Source organism: Phocoena phocoena, chromosome 13, assembly GCF_963924675.1.
Source record: "Phocoena phocoena chromosome 13, mPhoPho1.1, whole genome shotgun sequence".
In the NCBI taxonomy this organism is placed as follows: Eukaryota; Metazoa; Chordata; class Mammalia; order Artiodactyla; family Phocoenidae; genus Phocoena; species Phocoena phocoena.
This window is the reverse complement of record NC_089231.1, coordinates 50,784,734-50,807,000: the sequence shown is the minus strand read 5'-3', so window position 1 is coordinate 50,807,000 and position 22,267 is coordinate 50,784,734. Positions and strand designations below refer to the sequence as shown.

Here is a 22,267-nt window from a genome sequence, read left to right as displayed (position 1 = left end):
TGTGGGAGCCGGGCTTTTAGAGAAACCCACTGCGCCAGGCCTGCCACGCACACCATCAGGTAGAGAGCACTGACCCAGGATGTCCCCACCGCCCACCTGCCAGGCCCAGAGGGGCGAGCGCGGCTGAAAACGTCCTACTGTGGTTCCCTTGCTCCTCCCCTGCCGGCTGATGTCAGAAGCCCTGGCTCCAGGAGTGAGCAGGGGGTCCTTTTTCTGTTCTAGGCTCCTGCAAAGACCAGAGTGGGACCCCACCCCATGCACTAACTCTAAGCTTAGCATTCTCAGCGGTGAGACGCGCCCCCCGCCCCCGCCCCAACTCCCCAGCTTCTCTTCTCACGGAGCATCTGGCAAGTAGCTGACATCAGAGAAACACCAGGCAGAACTCAGGCCCTCACTGCTCACTTTCAATGTATATCCTCTTGTAATTGGGCAGATAGCTCAGAGATCATTCTAAAATGCCACACTGAGGGACTTCCCTGGTGGTCCAGTGGTTCAGAATCCGCCTTCCAATGCAGGGGACGCGGGTTCGATCCCTGGTCTGGGAACGAAGATCCCACATGCCGCGGGGCACCTGAGCCTGCGCTCCAGCAACTAATGAGCCCGTGTACCGCAACTACAGAGCCCACGCGCTCTGGAGCCCGTGCGCCACAATTAGAGAGAAGCGTGCGCGCCAGAATGAAAGATCCTGCGTGCCACAGCCAAGACCCGATGCGGCCAAAATCACAATAAATAAATAAATATTTTAGGGGCTTCCCTGGTGGCACAGTGGTTAAGAGTCCACCTGGCAATGCATGGGACATGGGTTCGAGCCCTGGTCCGGGAAGATCCCACATGCGGCGGGGCAACTAAGCCCGTGCGCCACAACCACTGAGCCTGCGTTCTAGAGCCCGCGAGCCACAACCACTGAAGCCCAGGTGCCTAGAGTCCATGCTCCGCAACAAGAGAAGCCACTGCAATGAGAAGCCCGCGCACCGCAACAAAGAGCAGACCCCGCTCGCCGCAACTAGAGAAAGCCCGCACGCAGCAACGGAGACCCAATGCAGCCAAAAATAAATAAATTAAATAAATAAATTAAATATCATTTAAAAATAATAATAATAAATAAGTAAATAAATATTTTAAAACATGAAATAAAATGCCACATTGAATCAGAATGAATTGCCAAAGGCATTTTGTTTAAAATTGCCCTGTCTCCTCTCTCTCCTGTCCTTATTCTCCAACTCCTAAACAGAAAGCAAAACCAGAGCCATATAGAGTTATTTTTTTTCTACCTGTGACCTGTTAGATTATTTACTTCTTTCTAAAAACGAGGGCGTATCCGTATCAGCTGGCCCATAATAAGCGTCCGATAAATGACCAGAATCCTTACCCTGATGTCGTGGAGGGAGCAGCTGAAAGTTCGTGACTTGTGTAACAGTAAGGGTTCTTCATGTTGTTCACTGCTTTATTTATTAAAGTTCACTTTATTAAGTAATTTGGGCAGGAAACTGTGGCTCGGGGAGTCTGAGTGAGGCTGTCAGAGTTGACAGACAGGAAGTGAGGGGCTGAGGCTAGAACCCTGGGTTTAACACTCCTCCCACTGTGCCTCTGAATCCACGTCCCTCAGCAGCCAGTGGCAGAACGCCCCTCAGGGTAAAACGTGAAGATGATTCTCTGGGCCAACAGTTTAACAGATTTCTAGGTAACCAAGAGAATAAGAAGGTGCACTGTTTTTGATTGGCGTTGGGGTTTGGAGGGGAGCTCTTCTGTAGTCATGTTACATCTGGTGATAACATTGACCTCTCCTTTTATAGGCCTGGTGTCTGGCTGGTGTGGCTCTGATTTTTTTTTTTTTCTTTAAATGATTTAATTGTGAGCTTCGAGGTTCTGGGCTGTAGTCTACATGTGCACACCTGTGCAGACGGATCATTCCCCCACTCCACCAGACAGTGCGCTAGATGACCTGCCAGGTCAGTGTGTGTGTCCTACCCTCCTCGTTTTATGGTCCCAAGTGGGTCATTTTTCAGTTCACTACATTGAGTCTGTAGCCTGTGCTTCTTGTAACCGTCCATTTTTTAGAGAATGAAATTGCTCATGAACTGCATTTGCCTGGTCAGCTTCATAAGACCTACATCTCCTTCTGCTCTGGCCACAGATATTGGTACTTTGATAAAACGTGGGCCGTCCACTTTTCAGCACTGACGTGCATTTCATGATTACAAACTGCCTCAGACTGGCTTCCGGGAGACTTCCTCTCTAGAAGCAGACGTGGCTTCCGGGGCTGTTTCACATGCATTTTGGCACTGAACTTGCAAGAGCAAGAGTAGGGGGTTTGGCTTTGGTTTGCTTGCTTTGTTTTGTGTGTTGGGTACTAGGTATAGAATTTGTCCATCTAACCAGTATTGACTGAGGCCCTACTATGTGCCAGGCGAGGTGCTTCCTTATACAGTGGAGGACAAACCAGCCACCGATCCTGTTCTCCTCGACCTTAGAGTGAGTGGAGAAGTCAGACAGCAAACAGTACACAGGTCACGGTAGTGAGGAGGGTAAGGAAGGAATCATCTTAGAAAAGTGGTGAAGAATGACAGGGAGGGTTAGGGGTTGGAGGTGGGCCTCAAGGAAGGCTCCCCTGAAGACATGCAAAAGTGAACGCTGAGGGGAGAGAGGCCTGCCAGGCCTTGGGGGGATGGCCCCATGTGCAAGAGCCTGAAGTGTGCAAGAGGTTGATCTTGTGTAAAATGGATATTTTTAACAGTAACAGTCACTGCCCTTTACACACACACACACACACACACACACACACACACACACACACACACACACACACACACACACACGGAAGTCAATAGCATGACGATCCTGACAAATTCTCTGTGCTAACTTGACCCCGTGCTCAGGGAGCTGCACTTGTCAGTAGGCGCCGGCTACTAAGGTGGACAGAGGGAGCTACAGGGTTATCTAATCCAGGTTGTTAAAGGCCCTCTTTGAGGGTCTGGGGCACATCTTGGCCTGTGGGTGGGTAGGAAGAGCTGACACAGTGACACAGCTTGGAGCGTTCCTGCTGCGGGGTGAACCCTCATGGTTGGCAGGGCTCCCCCTGCAGGCGGACTCAGCCCTGTGAGAAGCCTGTGCAACCCCGCTCCTTCCTCCCCTCCCCGGCTCCCTGCTGTGGAAGTTGGGGAAGGGAACCAGCAAGTCCCTCACAGGCTGACTGACTGAGCAGCGCCACCCACCTCCCTAAATATCAACCTCCAAGGCCTCTGGGGTCCTGCTGCCATATGCCTGTCCCCGCGAGGCCCCCAGGGCAGTTTAAGTTCGGCCAGCCAAGCAGAGGCCCAGATCTGAGAATGAGGGGCTGTGGTCCTGGGTTTTGGGGTATCCTATACCTGTGGAATTTCAGGGTCTGAGGTGTTGGTGTGGCCTCTACAGAATCAAGCAAGCTTTACAGTGATGAGCTATAGTCCTTCTACCCCATCAAATCCTGCAGCAGCCTTTTTTTTTTTTTAAGATTTTTTTGATATGGACCAATTTTTTTTTTAAGTCTTTATTGAATTTGTTACAATATTGCTTCTGCTTTATATTTTGGTTTTGTGGCCGGGAGGCATGTGAGATCTTAGCTCCCCAACCAGGGATCGAACCCACACCCCCTGCATTGGAAGGCGAAGTCTTAACCACTGGACCACCAGGCAAGTCCTGCCATTTTTTTCTCTTTTCATATTAAGGTATAACATAGCTAATCAAACGTACCCATTTTAAGTGTATAGTTCCATGAATTTTGTATCCTCCACTTGGACCAAAATGTAGGACACTTCTATCCCCTTAGAAAGCTCCCTCCTTTCAATCGTGTTCTGCTTCATACCCCCTCCCAGCAAAGGCAACTACTGTTCTGACTTTTGTCACCAAAGATTGGTTTTGCCCCTACTGGGACTTCATATGAACGGAATTGTGTACTGTGTTTTTTTTAATCCATCTTCATTCACACAACTTAATATCTGTAAGATTCACTCATGTTGCACGTGTCAGTAGTTTTTTGGGTTTTTTTTAATTGCTGAGTGGGATTCCATTGTATGGATATACCTTCATTTATTTACCCGTTCTCCTATTGATGGACATTTGTGTCGTTTCCAACTTAGGGATATTATGAATATTGCTGCTATGAACATTCACATACAAGTCTTTTTGTGGATATACATTTTCATTTCTCTTGGATAAATACCTAGGAGCGGGCTTTCTGAGTCAGTGGAGGTGTTTGCCAGCCAGGATGTAGTTGAAGGTATACTTTCGTTCATGTTTGTTCTCAGTAGAAGATAAAAAGGCCAGTCATTGCCACGGCTGGGATGTGCCTTATAGTGGGAGGGTTCCAGAGCTGAACATTCCCCTGAGGCTCAGAAAGAAGGCTGTTATTTACAGAGTTTAAGTGGAACCCTTTGAAACTGCATTTGTAGTTACAGTTGTATTTTTTAACTTTGATCCAAGCAAGTCACTCCCAGTATTAGCCATTGTGAAAGGGCAAAGGAGAGGTTTGAATGAAAAAAAAAAGAAATCCTGGTGCAGATGTGGAAATCAAATTGCAGCTGCCCCCGTGGTTTTGGCCTTACGGTTTCTAGAAGGTGACCACGAAACATGAAAGTACGTCGAGCCTCCTGGCTACATGCAGGTTCTTGTAGGGCCTGTGTTTCATATGGTTTCTCAATGCAGTGAGGGGGGCCAGAGGCCTCCCACTAGAACCGGTGCTTCCTGCCCTGTGCCTCCTGGCCTATAATTAAAGTTTCACTAGAGAGCCGTTATTTATCATTAGAACCTGGCAGCCGAAGTCGGTAGTGGTTTTTCCCCCCTTATGGGTGTGGAGAGCAATTAAGAGGAGAAAATAAGAGAACTGACTGAGATAATGCCAACAAAATTAACGTTCTGTGAAGGGATTTCTGGATCCTTTTCCTTTCTCAGGAAGAAAGCCCTCTCGAACTGTACTGACAACAGAAAGAAAGCCGGCTCACGCCCTTTGTGATATCTACAGGTATCTCAATCTTGAGAGGACGCCTCTTGGATTGATCTCCGTGATACAGTACCTGTTCTTTTATTTACTTAATATTACAGTCTAAGGACTCATAGAAAAGCCCCTCCTTCCGTTTCAGCATCCCCCCCAGGGCTGTGGGAATATATCTTAGAACTTAATTTTTCAGCATAGTATGAGATGCTGAGCAGGAGGGAATAGAAGACAGTAAAGGAGGATTAATCTAGGCTTCCATGAGATTGGATTCTGCTTTCCCTCCATATCTCTTTTCCACTGAAAGCTGTCTGGATGACGTGGGCACTTACTTACCTGTCTGCAGGTGGATTTATTGAGACGCTAAAGCAGCTTGAGCCCAGGGGCCCCTCCCTCGCAAGGCTCTTTCCAGGCCCCCAGGTTTCCAGATGCCTGAAGCTTATTCAGTTCGGGAGACCCTCTTTAAGAAAAGTAGTTCAGCGTTACAGAAACACCATTGCTGGGCCTCTCTGGAGATTCGAAGGGGCCCTGGAACTTCCCTGCCAGGCGCCTGCACAAACGCTGAGCAGTGGGGCTTTTGATGTAAGTGTAAAAATAAAATGCCTTATTGCATCGTGGTGGGTTTTGTTTTCTGTTTTGGGTTTGGGTTTTGGGATTTGGGCTTTTTTTTGGTATCGGTTTTATTAGATGAAATTCACATATCATACAATTCACCTCTTTTAAAATGTACAATTCAATGGTTTTTAGTATATTCACAAAATTGTACAACCATTACCACAGTCAGTTTTTTTTTTTTTTTTTTTTTTCGGTACGTGGGCCTCTCACTGTTGTGGCCTCTCCCGTTGCGGAGCGCAGGCTCCGGACGCGCAGGCTCAGTGGCCATGGCTCACGGGCATAGCCGCTCCGCGGCACATGGGATCTTCCTGGACCGGGGCACGAACCTGTGTCCCCTGCATTGGCAAGCAGACTCGCAACCACTGCACCACCAGGGAAGCCCCGCAGTCAGTTTTTTAGGACATTTTCGTCATCCTCAAAAAGAGGCCCCCGTATCCTTAAGCACCCACCCATCCTGTAAGCCCTAGGCAACCACCAGTGTACTTTCTGTCTCTATAGACTTGCCTGTTGTGGACATTTCATGAAGATGGAATCATACACTATATGGTCTTTTGCGTCTGGCCTCTTTCATTTAGCATAATGGTTTCAAGGTTTATCCATGTGGTAGCATGCATCAGTATTGTGGGGTTTTTTAATCTTTTTTTTTCTTGTAAAAATAATATGAAACAAAACTTTGCTTTCCATTTCAACCAAGAGGTAGCATCTACTCCCTTTCTCTGTATTTGTCTCAAATTTTTGTTTATCACTTTGTGGTTTTTAACATGACACTGCATACACAGTTCATCAGCTCGTGCTCTGAGACCACCCTTTAAGAAGCATGCATTTAAAAGTGCATCTAAATACTATCTGGGTGTGTGTGACCTCAGGGCCACGTCTACCCACTGTTATCTCAGGTGGGTGGAAACGCTACTCCAGAAGTTTCTGTAGTACCAGGGAAACACTCGACACATGTCTGAAACCGTGAACGTGCTCTGCACACCTGGCCAGTCCACATGGTGGTGTAATCCTGACACAAACGCAGCTTTCCCTGTGTGCCTCTCCTCGATTTGCAAGCCATCTCATTTCAGTGAGAGAACCTGAAGAGCTGCTCGCCTAAGGGAAGGGGCACAGGTTAGACCCAGGATCCTGTGTTTGGAATCCGATGGGTAGAAATAGCAACAAATGCAGCCCCAGGCCGAGTGGTCTGTGCACTCATTCCGTAGTTTCCTTGTGATTTACAATCCTCTCAGGAAAAAGGAATAAACATAGAACAGCCGAAAGGCCCAGCTGTGTGTGGTGAGATAGATTTCATCAAGGGCCACGGCTCTGCTTTCCTTAGCGAGCAGGTCACGTGTGCTTTCCGGCGCCCAGCTGGGCTCGGAGCCCCATGGATGTCAGGCAAGTGCAGTGGAGGCTGGCTGTTGGCACTGGAAAGAGCTGCAGACATCACTGCCTTGCATCCTCCGTTTCACAGGCCAGGTAAGCGAGGCTTAGAGAGGCCGCACACCTGCCCTGAGCTCCCTGCTGCCTCCTGGGTTTCAGGTAGCCCTGCCGCTGGAACCTGGCTCCTCTGGAATGTTCCTGCCCCCCAGGGGCCCCTCTGACCCAGAGGGGAGTGGCAGCAGAGTCGACAGCAAGCTCAGTTCAGAGCTGCTCTAAGAGTCCCTAGGGAGATGTGAGCCCTGGAGGTGGGGACGAAAGGAAGGAGAGCCTTACCAGGCCCCGAGTGGAAGCACCTTTTATGTTGTTTCTGTGGGAATCAGACCATCAACCTGTCAGCTCTGAGCCGCTCGTTCTCCTTCAGCACTGTTACTAGGGTGCACGCACCCCCAGCGCATACCTGCTGCCTCCCACCCTCTCCTGTTGCACCCCAACCCCACCCTGGGAGGCCTTCCCTTTAGGGCATCCTGGTGGTGCCCTGGGCCAGAATGGGGCCCAAGGTCAGCTCTGTGGAAGCTCCCTCCCTTCTCTCATGATGAGTCCAAGCCTTTATCTGTTTTGGTAAAAAGCAAAGGGTGTCTCGGCGGCGCAGTAGACTCTTCCAGCTGGAGAACTAGGTTGTGGTCTTACCGTCGTTTCCTGTTATCTCAGAGGGATGTGTGGCATCAGCCCCCATGCTGGGCCTTTCCTAACTCTGCCTGCCTCTCCGGCGGGGCAGGCCGGGCAGGGCTCCTTTCTGAATTGCATCTCCTGGACCTTCTGCGTTTCGTTCGAATGGTCTCCTGCTCCCAGCTGACCTTCCTTCTTCTTTCTGCAGCTGTGCACACACAGCTTCCCCGTAGCCAGGCAGCTGCGAGAAAGTGCATTTAAGTGATCTCTCGCTCCACTCCACCCTGCGAATCACAGGCGCCAGGGATGGAGCTGCCCATCCCTCACGCAGCTGGACCCAGCTGTTGGCCACTGCTGGGGCCGCAAGGACCCCTGCACTTGGCAAATCCCGTGGCCTGGAATTTAGTGGCACTGAGCACAGTGGTCACCCGGTCTGTACCAGACCAGTAGGGGACCACAGCCCATTTATTAGCACTTTGATTCATAGGGACGCACGCGCACTGGCGAAACCCAGCCGTTGTGAGTCTTTGTAAACCGTGCAGTTGGGTTGATAGGGGACCTGGAACAAAGCATGGGCCTCCCGTTTCATTCATTCTCTCTCGAGCCAGAACGAATGGGTGGCTGGGGGCCCACTGTGACCTGCGCCTGCAGCTCAGCCTCCCAGTACTGCCGCCTCGGCTCACCCTCCGTCACTGGAAAGAGGACGACTGTCTCTCGGGGTTGGGGAGGGAGGGAGGTCCAGCCTCTGAAGGATGTCGTAAGCCTCCCTCAAGACAGATAGGACCATGCAGAGGAGTCGTGGCCGCTATGTTCCAGGAAGTGTTTCCTAGAGGGACCCAGAGCTGACAACAGTGAGGACTGTCATCCCTCTGGAATCTACCTGAAGGGTCGTCCTGGGCTCAGGGCTATTCTTCCCATACTTGGCGCCTGGCCGATCTGAAGCAGCAGGCTCCAGGTGCGGCGTGCGTGCAAGGCCCTGTCTGAGCAAGGGCCTGGGGGCAGATTGTCGCTTTGGGGGCCACCCATTCAGCCACCCTGATCACGTGCCCCGAGCAGCTGAGCACAAGCGGCCCGTACGTCTGGTGCCCTGCAGCCATCATCATAAAGCACGTGACGGAGAAGCCGGATGAAGAAATGGAGGCACAGAGTTCAGACCGCCTGCACTAGTGCCCAGATGCTGAGTGGTCGAGCTGGGGTTTAAACCCAGGCATCTGGCTCCAGAGTCTGGATCCTCCCCACTGAGCTGCAGCTCAGGGAAGCAGAGATGAGAGCAAGAGTGAGCCAGAGCCATCTGGAGGTGGAGGAGGTGGGGGCAGAAGAGACGTGCTCCCTCAGACCAAGGTCAAGACCAGAACCTGCTGCCTGGGGCAGCGCGGGGCCTCACAGGCAGGGGCGACGCTGCATCCAGCCTGGGATGGAGGGCTGAGATCAGAGTACAGCGAGGCTGCACAGCAGCTCCATCACAAGCGACACCACTGCTGCGGGTGGAGTTGTGTCCCCCAAGAAGATTGGCTCAAGTCCTAACCCCAGTATCTGAGGGTGTGACCTTATTTGGCAACGGGGTGTTTGCAGAGGTAAATTAGTTAAGATGAGGTCGTACTGGAGCAAGGTGGGCCCTAGCCCAATAGGACTGGTGTCCTTCTAAGAAGACAGAGACACAGAGGGAAGATGGCCGTGGGAACGCAGACACGGAGAGAGCACCGTGTGGAGGCAGGGATTGGAATGATGTATATGCAAGCCAAGGACCACCTGGGACTACCAGAGGCTGGGAAGAAGCAAGGGAGAGTTTCAGAGAGACCGTGGCCCTGCTGATACCTTGATCTTGGATTTGTGAGACAATAAATTTCTGTTGTTTAAGACGTGAAGTCTATGGTACTTTGTTACAGCAGCCACTGGACACTGATACAACCACTTTTGTGTTCTGAGGCACTCAGACTGACATCCGAGATTTACCACCATCCTCCTGCCGTCTTGAATCTTTGCAGCATTTCCTTGCCCCAGAAGCCAACCTACCTCACCCCCCAAAATAAATGTAAGCAAGTAAACTAGAATGCCTCAGGTCCAGGCATAGCAAGCCTTCAACAGTCAGCACGCACAGCCTCTTTCCCCGGATGCCCTTGGATTTCCTGACGCTGCAAACCCCTAGGAATGCGGGCCCAGCTGGCTTGTGTCCGTCCTGTGCCTTCCCCAGTGGAGCCACCCTCCCTCTGCCACAGTGCCCTGGAGGACAGGGCTGCTGGCCACTTGGAGGTCAGGAAATGGGGGGCCTTGACAGAAAGATGGAAGTTTGCAGAGACCCTCTCACCCCCAAAATGTACTATATCTAGTTGAGGAAAGAGAGTAGCCAGGTGATGGCCAAATAGATCAGTAAATGGAGGATCAGGCTGCCAGCCAGTCTTCTGCCCGGTGCGGGGAGCAGTCACCAGGACATGGCCCTGTGGCTGGAAACCCCACACAGAAGGCTTCACAGGGTGCCACCTCTGTACCTCCAGGTGGCAGAGCTGGGGTTCAGAGGAATTCTGCCACTTAGAACATGAACTTGAGGGCTTGGCCACGTGCAGCCCTCGCTGGGGGCCAGGTGCTGAGCCAAGGGTCTCATAGCATCAGCTCACTGGCCCTCCTTCTACACCCCTCTCCAGGGTTCAGCATGGAAACAAATATAGCTATCCACTCCTCCTGCTGCCAGGAAAAGTAGGTCCCAGCTCCGTATCCCAAGAGCTAGGATGAGGCTACTCGTAAAAATAAGAGTCTCTCCTGCAAGGTCTGGGCTTGGGGGTGGCCGGAGCCCTCCTTGCCCCACCTCCAGGGCTGCAAGCTGAGCTGGGTTGTTGGTGCTCACGGGGCCCTTCTAAAGCTAGGACTGGTCAGGAAGTGGTGTGGGAGGACCCCAGTGCTGCGGTGAGCTGATGACATCGGTGCCTTTAGGGGAAGCAGAGCTCTGCCCTATCCCACATCCCCCCAGTAAGGTCCTGTTACAGTAGCAGTAAATGCCATCAGTGAAAACAGCGTATGCATCAGTCATGGTTCAGTTATGAAGCACAGCATCCACTCGAGCTAGTTTAAGAAGAAAGGCATTTTCTTCCAGGGTACCAAACAGCTTATAGAGTCACTGGGGAGGCTGACGAAACAGCCTAAGTTGGGGTTTCCGGAATGATCCCAAAACCATACTGCAGAACCAGGTCACTAGGGGAATCTGCGCTGGCTGTCAGCTCTGGATGTGACAGTATTGCCACCTCCATGGTCAGGAAGCTGCCACTGCTGCTGGATCCAGACCCATGCTGCCCTACTGTGGTCTACACCCGCAAAATGGAAACTGGGACTCTAGGGCTCCTGTGGCGACTCTTCTTGGTAGCAGAAACAACAGAAGCCCAGCCTCTGCTTCAGCTCTGCTTTCTGACACCAGCGCATGGGATAGGAAGAACTGGAATTGTATTTGGAATCCTAGCTGCAAAGGAGTCGGGGAGTACAGCAAGGCATCCCAGAAGGGGGTTGGATATCCAAGCCATAGTGTATAGTGAAGGTGAATCACTGGGGTTTAGGGAAGATGATCCTACAGAAGTGGCATTGCAGCCTAGGCAAGGAGGATCTGATTCTCATAAAAATCACCTGGGCAAGATCACGGTGCAGAGAGCAGGGCGCCCCCCTCAGACACTGGCTCAGTGGGACTGAAGCGGAACTTGTTTGCTGCTGTCTCCCTGTTGTCCTCTTGATAAAATTCTTCAGTGTCCTTTAGGTACATCGTGTTCTCTGTTTGATCTTTGAGATAAACCTCTGAAGCAGCCCATCAGGTATCAGGTATTCTTACCTTGTGCAGAGAAGAGGAAGGTGAGGCTCAGCTCGGGGAGGTTAAGCCACTTTTTGCAAGTTAGGCCTGACTCGCTGGAGATGGAACTGCCAACCACCGTCCCCAACCCTTTCCACCTGCCAGCCTCTTGGAGCTACTCCCTGCCGCTACTAACGTGTGCTCTTTCAGTCTGATTAAGAGCAGGAAAGCAGTGTGCCCTACCTCAGTGGCGGCAAGCCCCTTCACCTCTCTGACCCTCTGTTTCCTCCTATGTACGGTGAGGTGGCTGGAAGGCACTCTTCTGACAGTGGGAGCCTTCTTTCAAGAGAAGCGTTGCATGTATGTACATCTAAGACAGAAACCAGCAGGGCCGCTGTGGTCGCCACAGGGAGGGATCCAGACACCTCCCGCACAACCCCACCTCCTCCAGCCCCTGGAATATCCTTGCTGGGGGCTCACCCAGCTTTGGCCCCCAGCAAAAGCTGGCAACTCTTCGCTTGAACCTGCTCACATCATTGCAAGCCTAGCGACGGTCGTCTGCAGAGGAAGAGCAGAAGGGGCTCTCTCTGGGAGGTCAGGATGTGGGGAGGGGTGGGAGAAAGGGGGAGGGGGTACTGGCTATTTAGGAGACAGAAAACTTGGCTGATTGGCTGATGGGCCCAGCTTGAGGTAAGTGTGTTAGATGGGGTACCCCGTTCTGCTGCCTGTTTCCTAAATGAAAACTCTTACATCCTGTTTAGCCCAGAGGAGACGTTTGTTTGAGATGACAGGCGCGTCTTGGAGGGCTGCCACAGGCAAGGCGTCCGCTCTCCTGGACCTTGGTAGTAAGTGGCTTCCATAAAATGTGTGCACCCCGCTCCCATTGCCCAGCAGAGCAGCACCGCCCATGCGTGTGTGCGACCACGTGTCCACGTGTGCTCCACGGCTGGTTGCTACTTCCCGGCTCTTCACCGGCACATCGCCGGGACACATGGCAGCTACCAGATGGGTGTGTCCTGGGTCAGCTGAGGGACAGCCTTCCTGATTGGGCTGGAAAGACCACAGCTCCGAGGCGGAAGTCATGGCATTGCACCCACCGAGTCCACCTCCACCCAGAAGTGGAAAAGCTCTGAACAAGCTTGGTGGAATCGTGTGTGTTAATAGGACTGTGGTTTGCCTTTCTTGGCCAGAGAAGCAAAGAAGGTGCCACCGAGATCCGTGTGAATTTGGACGTGCAGGCTCTTTGCCTGCTCTTGGTTATAAAAGTGACACCAGAGACATTCCACGTGCCTGTTCTGAAACCACGTCCAAGCAAACGTCTTCTGAATGGGGGTGTTCACAGAAAGCCACTAACTTTTGTTAGAGCTGCTGAGGAGACCTTGGACGTGTGTTCTGGAAAAGGCCAGGCACTCGCCCGAGAAGAGGCTGGCAGTAGCTGTCCACAGGAACCGGCCTTCTCATCACAGTGTGTGGTTTCTTCTTTCTCTGGCTTTGCCTGACAAAGGTTACTGCCCGTAGCCAGCCAGGAGAGGCATCCCACGTTGTTGCAGCCCTTGGAAAGTATGTTCCTGAGGAGGTGGGGTAAGATTACTCTGGTGACATCCAGCCAGAGTGAGTTGTTTGTTTTTTTTTAATTTGGAGTATAGTTGATTTACAACGTTGTATTAGTGTCAGGTGTACAGCAAAGAGAATCAGTTATGTATATACATATATCCACTCTTTTTTTTATTTTCCCATATAGGCCATTACAGAGTATCGAGTAGAGTTCCCTGTGCTGTACAGCAGGTCTATTTTATATATATAGTAGTGTGTATATGTCAATCCCAGTCTCCCAATTTATCCCTCCCCACCAGACTGAGTTTAATTCAGAGTTAATAGTGTAAGGCACAGAGAAGCAAGGGAGATCAGGGTATGCAGAGAGAGCTCGAAGGAGCCGGTCTTTCAGGATGGATGGAATTGGGAAGGGCAAGGGGAGGAGGAGGAACTCAGGGTTCATAGGACTGTTGATAATAGCCAGCATTATATACCTACAATGGAATATTATCCAGCCTTAGAAAGGGAGGGAATTCTAAAACGTGCTACAACATGGATAAACCTTGAGGACATTATGCGCGGTGAAAGAAGCCAGACACAGAAGGACAAATACTGGGTGATTCCACTTCTATGAGGAGTAGTCAAATTCAGAGAGCCAGAGAGTAGAATGGCGGTGTCCAGGAGGAGCTGGGGGGAGAGAATGGGGAGTTAGCGTCTAATCGGGACAGAGTTTCAGATTTGCAAGATGACAACACTTCTAGAGGTGGATGGTGGTAATGGTTGTACGACATGGTGAATGCACTTAACGCCATTGAACTGCACGCTTAAAAACAGTAAAAATGGACTTGCCTGGTGGCGCAGTGGTTAAGAATCCGCCTGCCGAAGCAGGGGACACGGGGTAGAGCCCTGGTCCGGGAAGATCCCACATGCCGCGGAGCAGCTAAGCCCGTGCGCCACAACTCCTGAGCCTGCGCTCTAGAGCCCGCGAGCCACGACTGCTGAAGCCCACGTGCCTACAGCCTGCGCTCTGCAACAAGAGAAGCCACCGATGAGAAGCCCACGCAACGCAACGAAGAGTAGTCCCGGTTCGCCACAACTAGAGAAAGCCTGCACGCAGCAACAAAGACCCAACACGGCCAAAAATAAATGAATTGATTATTTTTTTTAAAAGGTAAAAATGGTCAATTTTATGTCAGGGGTATCTTCCCACAATTAAAAAAATAAAAAACCAGTAGCCAACATTTATTGAGCGCTTGCTGTATCCCAAGCACCGCACAGAGCACTTGTGACGTAGTTCTCCAAATAGCCGTATGAGGTAGGCGCCGTTGCTGTTTGCATTTTACAGATGTGGAATCTGAAGTTTGGGGTCATTAAATAAATACACCTCTCACAGCCAGATGACTTATGATGGTCGTGAGGATTGTACCCAGATCTGCGGGGGTCCAGATATCACACCCTGTGAACAACAGGCTGAAACACGGGCACTAAGAGGCACCGACTCCTGACGATTTCTAAGTGTTGCCCTGCTGATGGACGGGGTTTGGCTTCCATCCACCTGCAGAGGCCCTGCCTGTCAGGCTCCTGCCTCCAGCAGAGCCCTTGAGGTGGCCCTCATCTGAGTTCCCTGTTGCTGGTGGTGCAGGGTGTTAGAAGTTGGCTCTAGCTTACACATGATCATACCCATGACCAGCATTTTAAGGAGTGAGCCGTGTCGCCCCATCTGTTTCAGACCACGGTGATCGACTACGTGAAGCCCTCGGATCTCAAGAAGGACATGAATGAGACCTTCAAGGAGAAGTTTCCTCACATTAAGTTAACACTCAGCAAAATAAGGAGGTACGTGGGGATGAACGCCCACCTGAACTTTCCCCCAGGCCCCTCTCCCAGCACGCACTGAGCTCGTGCTTTGTACGGTGGGTCTTCTGTTGTTCTGGGGAAGTGAAACATGGTCACATTCAGCTAAAAGAGGCTCGTCCGGTGCTTGCTGACCCGTGCCTAGATGTGAGTGAGTCAAGGCAGGCAGGACAGAGGCAGAGCCCTTGACACACGCTGACAAGGATCTGGAGTGCGGTTCCTTATGAAAGAATCATTTCATACTATCTGTGGCTAACAGTTCAGTAAGATTTATGTTATGGAAAACTGAGAATAGGAAACATTCAGTTCCCTGTGTTCTCAAATACAGGCAAAACAGAACAGAATTGGTATCAGAGGGTTTGAGATAACTCTTTACCCACAACCGTCTGCCCAGAGGTGACAGCCAAGCCCTCTATGTAAGCAGTCAGCAAAATGGCCAAAGCAAAAATCAGGCCCAGATTTCCCCTGCAGCTGATTGGATCGACCTTGTGGTGACCCACATCTTCCGGCCCAGTAATCGAGAGGACTGGCCCTGCTGGGCTGGAGAGAAGCTGACTTGTGTTGTGTCTGTGTGCCAGGACAGCAAGATTTCAGGGCGTGTGTGTGTGTGTGTGTGTGTGTGTGTGTGTGTGTGTAGTAATGGAGGCTAGGCTATACACATAGTGTTGGAACACGTGCCAGCATTCATACATTTATGTATGAATTACATTCATACATAAATGTAATTTAGGATTATGCCCAATCCTGATTTGATTCTCGCACGTTCCTAGCCAAAGAGGTGAGAAAAATAGTATTCATATCTGTTGGTTGGGCAGCTTTCCTAAGTAGGCTGGTTGCTGCACTCTTAGTCTAACCCCTCTTCGGCCATAGTGGCCATAAGCGATCTTCGGCAGAGCTGATGCCAAGTACCTAATTTATCTGAGTAACTGTCTCTCTGGAATGACCTTAGTTTCCCTCTGTCACTGTGGGCGGCTCTACTCCTAGTTTCCGGACCCTCAGCTATCCACTTGGGCTCAACATGGTCCCATCTGGACGTGGTCTGTACAGCTTGACCAACAGAGAAGGGTTCGAAGTCCCAGCGGCTTAAGTCTGTTGGCCACATATGACGTAACTTTCTCACTCATAGGGATTTAATCCCATTCCACGTCGCCCTCCTGGAAATGAAAGAGAAAGTGCTTTCAAGACAGGGTAGTCTTCTTCTTTGGGGTCACCCGAAACTCCAAGTTCTGATAAGACTCTTCTCTCCCTCCCGTCTTTTTCTAGCCTGAAGCGAGAGATGCGGAAGCTTGCCCAGGAGGACTGTGGCCTTGAGGAGCCCACGGTGGCCATGGCATTTGTCTACTTTGAGAAGCTCGCCCTCAAGGGAAAGCTAAACAAACACAACCGGAAGCTTTGTGCCGGGGCGTGCGTGCTCTTAGCAGCCAAAATTGGAAGCGACCTCAAAAAACATGAAGTCAAGCATTTAATTGACGTAAGTGGACTGAATTCTGATTGGCTGGTTTGGGGGGGGCGGGGCATGCACTCCAGGCCAGCGTTGGTCTCAGCAGAGCCTGGTTGGTGACCCAGCCCGGGAGACTTCTGAGCCTTAGTACCAGCTAAGGGACCAGGGCAATGAGGTTGGCCCTTCTACAGCAGATGTCAGACCCCACATCTCGGGCTGTCTTAAAACAGAGGGATAGGGGCTTCCCTGGTGGCGCAGTGGTTGAGAGTCCGCCTGCCGATGCAGGGGACACGGGTTCGTGCCCCGGTCCGGGAAGATCCCACATGCCGCGGAGCGGCTGGGCCCGTGAACCATGGCCGCTGAGCCTGTGTGTCCGGAGCCTGTGCTCCGCAACGGGAGAGGCCACAACAGTGAGAGGCCTGCGTACCACAAAAAAAAAAAAAAAAAAACAGAGGGATAGGCCACTTTGATGAGACTGAAGATCCCCAGTATTGGGTCTGGCCATAAAATACACTTTAAGGCACCATAAGGGTGAGCTTATTCTCCAAGCCACAGAAGCCACTGTAATAGCCAGGGGTCTTGCGGGTGGTGTGACCTGCAGAACATCCGTCAGACACACCTTGGCTTCCTGTGGCCTCGGCTGCTCACTTTTTTGGGGAAAGGCGTGGGCTTGACTGAGTGGTATCTCCTTCCTTTTAAAATAGAGCCCCTTAGGGTTCCCTGGTTGTCCAGTGGTTAAGACTCTATGCTCCCAATGCAGGGGCCCCAAGTTCAATCCCTGGTCAGGGAACCAGATCACACATGCCGCAACTAAAGACCCAGTGTAGCCAAATAAATAAATAAATAAATAATTTTTAAAAATAAAAATTAAAGTAGAGCCCCTTTAAAGCAAGGAAACACTGATCTTCTTGGACAGATACAAGAATGCCTGTTTTTAAAATTCAGCGTATTCTGGGAATTCCCTGGCAGTCCAGTGGTTAGGACTCCGCGCTTTCACTGCCAAGGGCCTGGGCTCAATCCCTGGTCGGGGAACTAAGATCCCACAAGCTGCGTGGCGCAGACAAAAAAAAAAAAAAATCAGTGTATTCATAGAAAATTTGAGATACAATAAAGCCAACAGATCAGGAGATTCATCCGAATTTCCTACCTTTTTAAGGCTGAATAATTCTCCACTGCATGTATACACCACATTTTGTTTATCCATTCATCCATCCATGGAAGAAATGGTACAGAATCATCTAATTTGTGTAGTAAACGCTTTTAGGACCATGGTTTGGATACCAAATCTGAGCTGAGAATCAATAGGTTTACATAGATAATAGCTGAACTAATGAATCTTTACAAGTGTGCTGTTACACACGTCTCATAGTTGAGAAATATATCATCCAGCAATGCTGGTGGTACCAATGCAGAATATAAGGGTAACATCTGACAGGCCGTTTGCAGTAGCGATTACCTGAACGCAAGATCCCGACCCAGTTATAATCTGAAAGTAGTCGCCGACTACTCTGGTGTTGAGATTTTTTTTTTTTTTTTAATTAAGCCAAAAGCTAAGTTTAAGCCAAAGCAGAAGGTACTTCAGCAAAAATGAGGCCTTCCCTACCCACCCTCACCCTGATTGTTCTCCATTCCTACTCCGGCAGCAGCTGGACCAAGAGGCAGTGCAGGAGGGGAGCCCCTGGGCATGGGCTCAGCCCAATCAGATCCACACAAGCCATGTAATGCTCTGAAAGTGAGGCAGCCTCGCCAGCACTTGGTCCTCGAGCATAAAATGCAAGGACCAAACTACACATTACCAGCTCCCCCGATCCTAAACCTCCCACGTGGATTTTGTTGTTATAGATGATTTGCTATGGTTTCAGTCTTACCTCTAAGCTTGAATAACCTAGTCGTGACAGGTACAGTTTGGGTCTCAGCTGAGTCTGAATCTCAGCATTTCAATTTGCTGCCCATGTCACCTTAGACAAATTCTTAACCTCTTGACCCCATTTACCCATCTGTAAAATGGAGATAAATGTAACACTGATCGTGTAGGATTATCAAGAGATGTAATGAAGTCACGGGTTGTATCTCAGGCTCCCGGCAGACTGTGGGTCCTCAGGGAGGTATGAGTCCTTTTGCATCAGGACTGAGAGCAGGAAACACAGCTGATGCCTCCGTTTCTTCCTCCACAGTCTTGCCCATAACAGGTTTCTCTGTAAACACTCTCTGGCTGATGGATACAGAGGTTACACGTGGAGAAAACCTAGGATTTTTATTTCAAAGCCAAAAGTCTTTTGGTTTCCTTTATTTCTGTTGCAGAAGCTGGAGGAGAAGTTCCGGCTGAATAGACGAGAACTGATTGCCTTTGAGTTCCCGGTGTTGGTGGCCTTGGAATTTGCCCTTCATCTGCCGGAGCACGAAGTCATGCCCCACTACAGACGCCTGGTCCAGAGCTCCTAGCACAGGCCTCCTAGGAGGGCCGGGACCACTTCCCCTGAGCTCACTGGGGCAGCGTGTACTACTGGAAATGCAAAAATAGAACTCAACACAGCAAACTTTTCTCCACTCGACATGTTTTTGTGTAGAAGCAGTACCAGAAACTTTTCAGGGAGTCTTCCATCTGGCCAGCTGAGATGGGCTGTGAACCGTTTACTGCTCAGCCAGGAAGGGGAGACCCGAGAAGAAGATGGCTCTCCCAGCTCTCCACTCACCAGATTTCCTAGCTGGCCTCACCCAGACTTCCTCGCGACCACACGCAGACCTGGCAGGCGTGGTCCAGGGCCTTCTCTCCAGCCCTGTTCCAACTCGGAGTGCAAAGTTCTAGAGCAGATTGGGGAAGAGAATTTGCAGAAGTTGGGAGAAAGCTTCTAAAAGATACCCTCAGTGTGTCAAAAGAGCGTGCCAATCTATTTTTGTATCCGCTGTTGGAAGTGCACTTCCCTCTGGAGCGTGTGGCTGAGTGTGAGAGTGTGTTTGAGAGATGTCACATCAGGCCTCCACCCGCAAAGCCAGCCCCACCCTCTGCAGAACAGACCTCAGCCTGGGGTCAGGAGCCAGGCTGACCCTCGGCAATTATTTCTACATAATCTCTGGATAACAGTCACTCTGTCCGTACCAGGTGGACATCTTCTGCCCTTAGAAAATGACATTGTTTCTGTTACCGCTCCTACCACCAGTGGGACAAAGAAGACAAGCTCTCACTCGGATGGGCCGCGTGGAAAGGTGTGGCATGTGATGTTCTGTACTGTTCCGCCATCACGTCCTGCGTGTACACGAACCTGCACACTCTCCCCACTGTGGAGACGGTGGGGTTGGGATCCGTGGTGTGTATTCCTGTGCTCTATGTTAGAGTGCATTACAGGCACATTTATTGTGCTACCTGTCTATCTACCTATCTATATAAAGTGTTTTATAAAATCCAGATCAGGGGTAAGACGCATGATTGGTGTTTTGAGGCTTTTGACAGTTGGGACAAACTGCATCTTGGGCTGAGGCTGAGTCAATCGAAGAGGCAACAGCTCTTAGCATCACCATGTCCCCAGGGCTGTTAGTGCAGAGTTTTCGTTGCTGCTTGTACCGATTCACTGGGACAACCTGTATGGAGGCACCTCATCACTCTGTCCCCTCGTAGCTGCAGGAGAGAGGTGCCCACTGTGGTTCACCGGACAGAAGGAAGCCTGTGGCCCTGTAAAGAGAGAATTAAAATATTTTCTTGTTTCTATACCCACGTATGTGTATGTGTAGACGTGTGAAGTCTCACCAGTCACCCTCGCCCTGCATTATAGTTCATCTGCCACCATCCCCGCCTCGATCTCACACACAGATTCGGAGCTTTGCAATCACCCCAGAGAAGGGGCAACGGGGTACCGGGCTTCAGTCAGCAGAGCTTGAAAAAATCTGACAGTCACAGGTTGGAGGAATTCAAGGAGTGGCCAGGGGGAGAGCAAACAGGACCCAGAGGAACAGAGTTTAGTCATAAATATTTTGCTAACAAATCTCCTTAGCTGGATTCAGTTGTGAGATGATTTTGTTGAGGGGTATGATGAACGCGATCTCTTGGGCTTGATAGATTAATTACTATTTCTGGGACACCTACTGTTTATGAGGCAAATTGGGAAAGAAACAGGAAGTGTTCAGAATGTCTCCATCACCTGAATATAACCCGCCCTTGACCTTCCTCTGCTGGTGTCTGTCACCTGCTTCTCCCTGATGAGCCCCCTGGTTCCCAGCCCACTCAGCTCCCCGGTGAGGGCCTGGTGGGTGGAAAGCCTCTCAGAGATGTGAGGCCACTGGCATCTAGAAATCGTAGCTCCCCGCCACCCATCTGCCTTGAGTCTCCCGCCAAGCTCAGGGGATATCCAATAGGTGACAGGGGCCACCGGCCCAGATGTGCGGAGGGCAACACCCTGTGTCCTGCCTGTGTCTTAAAAACAGGCTCAGGTTCTTGGGTTTGGGGCAGTTTGGTTTGGGGCATTTATGAGGTGGACTTAAGGAGTTGTGGGTCCATTTTGTTAAGACAATTTAAACATCTATTTTGACCTGTGGGTTTGTTAAGTGGGGAGTTTATGGGTTTTAATTCAGTTGGGAAGGAGGCTGAGAAGGAAAGATTTTGTCCAGAGCTCTCCTTTTCCTTGTGCATCACATGAGCTTTCCGAAGGAAAAGGGGAATGAGGCGGAGGCCAGGGCGCCAAGGTCACTGCCGGCGCCTCCTGGGATGTGGTGACTGCCAGTCACTTCCCAGCCTCGGGCTTTGGCAAGGAGTCGTGGAGGCAGCCTGTGCCTGTGTGGAGAGAAGGCGGCCGCTCAGCAGACTGTTCTAGAAGACCCCGAGGCTCTGCCCTTCCACCGTCCACCATAGCGGCAGGTTTGGACCCCTTGCAAGCCCTGCTCCCTCTTGGGCTGCCTGAAGCCTCTGCAGTTCTCAAGGCCAAGGGTCTGGGGAAGCCCACACTCCTCGGGATGGCAGGAGCCGCCCCACCTGACTTGGTTTCCCCAGACTGGCCTGGAGGACCGGGGGTGTCTCTCCTCTGGTGCCCTGACTGTGAGGTCAGGTTAGAGATGGAAGGCAAGGAGCAGCCGGCCTGGTGGCAGCAGCCCTGTCCCCAAGCAGTGGGCCCGCTGTGCTCCATTCCCCGGGCAGGATCAGTCCCCATCCCCCAAAGGCCTGGAGGCCTCAGGCCAGTGACAGTAGAGGTCACTCCTTTCCCTTCTTTCTCCCCAATCGAACCTGCATTAAAGCAGGACATCCACACCAAAGGCAAAGCTGTTTGTTTTCCTTGGTTTTTTTCTCCTGACCCAAACTTCCTCTATTCTTTTGGTGGCCCACCCAGCACACCCATTCTGGGCCTCCCCGTACTCCGCACAAACCACTGCGTACCACGGGCCCCTCCGTTCCCGCAGCAGCACATAGGTCTGTTTATCGCCCTACCGCTGAACTCTTCCTTAGACGTTTCCGGTTCAGTGCAGAACGGCCGGCCTTCTTGCCTCCGTTGCAATCTGCCTGTGCAGAGAAGGGGTAGGCTGGAACAAAGCAACGTGAGCCAGGTAGTTTTGTTACCTGTTAATTGTTTTCTCTGTGTGGGGCGGAGCGTCCCAGGGCTCCCCTGCCCCAGGGACAGCCTGAGTTCATCTCCTAGGAGCCGTCGGGAGCGTTTGGTTAAGCACATTGCTGGCCAGGTCCCAGCAGGGCCAGGTAGAGTGTTGAGGACCAGACGAGGGAGGAAACATCAAGGCTATATATTTGGAGTCACATATTGTCAGCACCAACTTGAAAGCGTCTTCCAGGAGTGCAAGTGCAAGGCAGAACAAGGCAAAAAGCTATAAAAGAAGAAAATAATAATTCAGGGGCCTGGTCCTCTCACTGTCAAGGCAGGGGGTGCTCGCTCTGACAGACCCCATTGCAAAAAGGGCCCTGCAGACTTCTAAAGAGATAGTCCAGAAAGTCTTCAAACACTGAGCTAGCTGAACCCTGAAGACACACCTGGCAAGGATGGCACTTACCCGTGTACCATCTCCCACTACCATCTTGCTACTCAAAGTGTGGTCTGAGGACCAGCAGAGTTGGCATCCCCTGGGGCCTTGTTACAAC

At 51.1% G+C, this 22,267-nt stretch overlaps 1 protein-coding gene across 1 annotated transcript in view; it reads left to right on the top strand.

Annotated features, from left to right (window-relative positions):
* Window positions 1-18,639, top strand: part of CABLES1 (Cdk5 and Abl enzyme substrate 1) — a 106,107-nt gene extending 87,468 nt beyond the window's left edge. The window contains exons 8-10 of the mRNA XM_065889464.1: window positions 14,632-14,738; window positions 16,020-16,227; window positions 18,499-18,639. Of these exons, the coding sequence (XP_065745536.1) occupies window positions 14,632-14,738; window positions 16,020-16,227; window positions 18,499-18,639 (456 nt within the window). The remainder of the gene's footprint in view (window positions 1-14,631; window positions 14,739-16,019; window positions 16,228-18,498) is intronic.
* The last annotated feature ends 3,628 nt before the right edge of the window (window positions 18,640-22,267 follow it).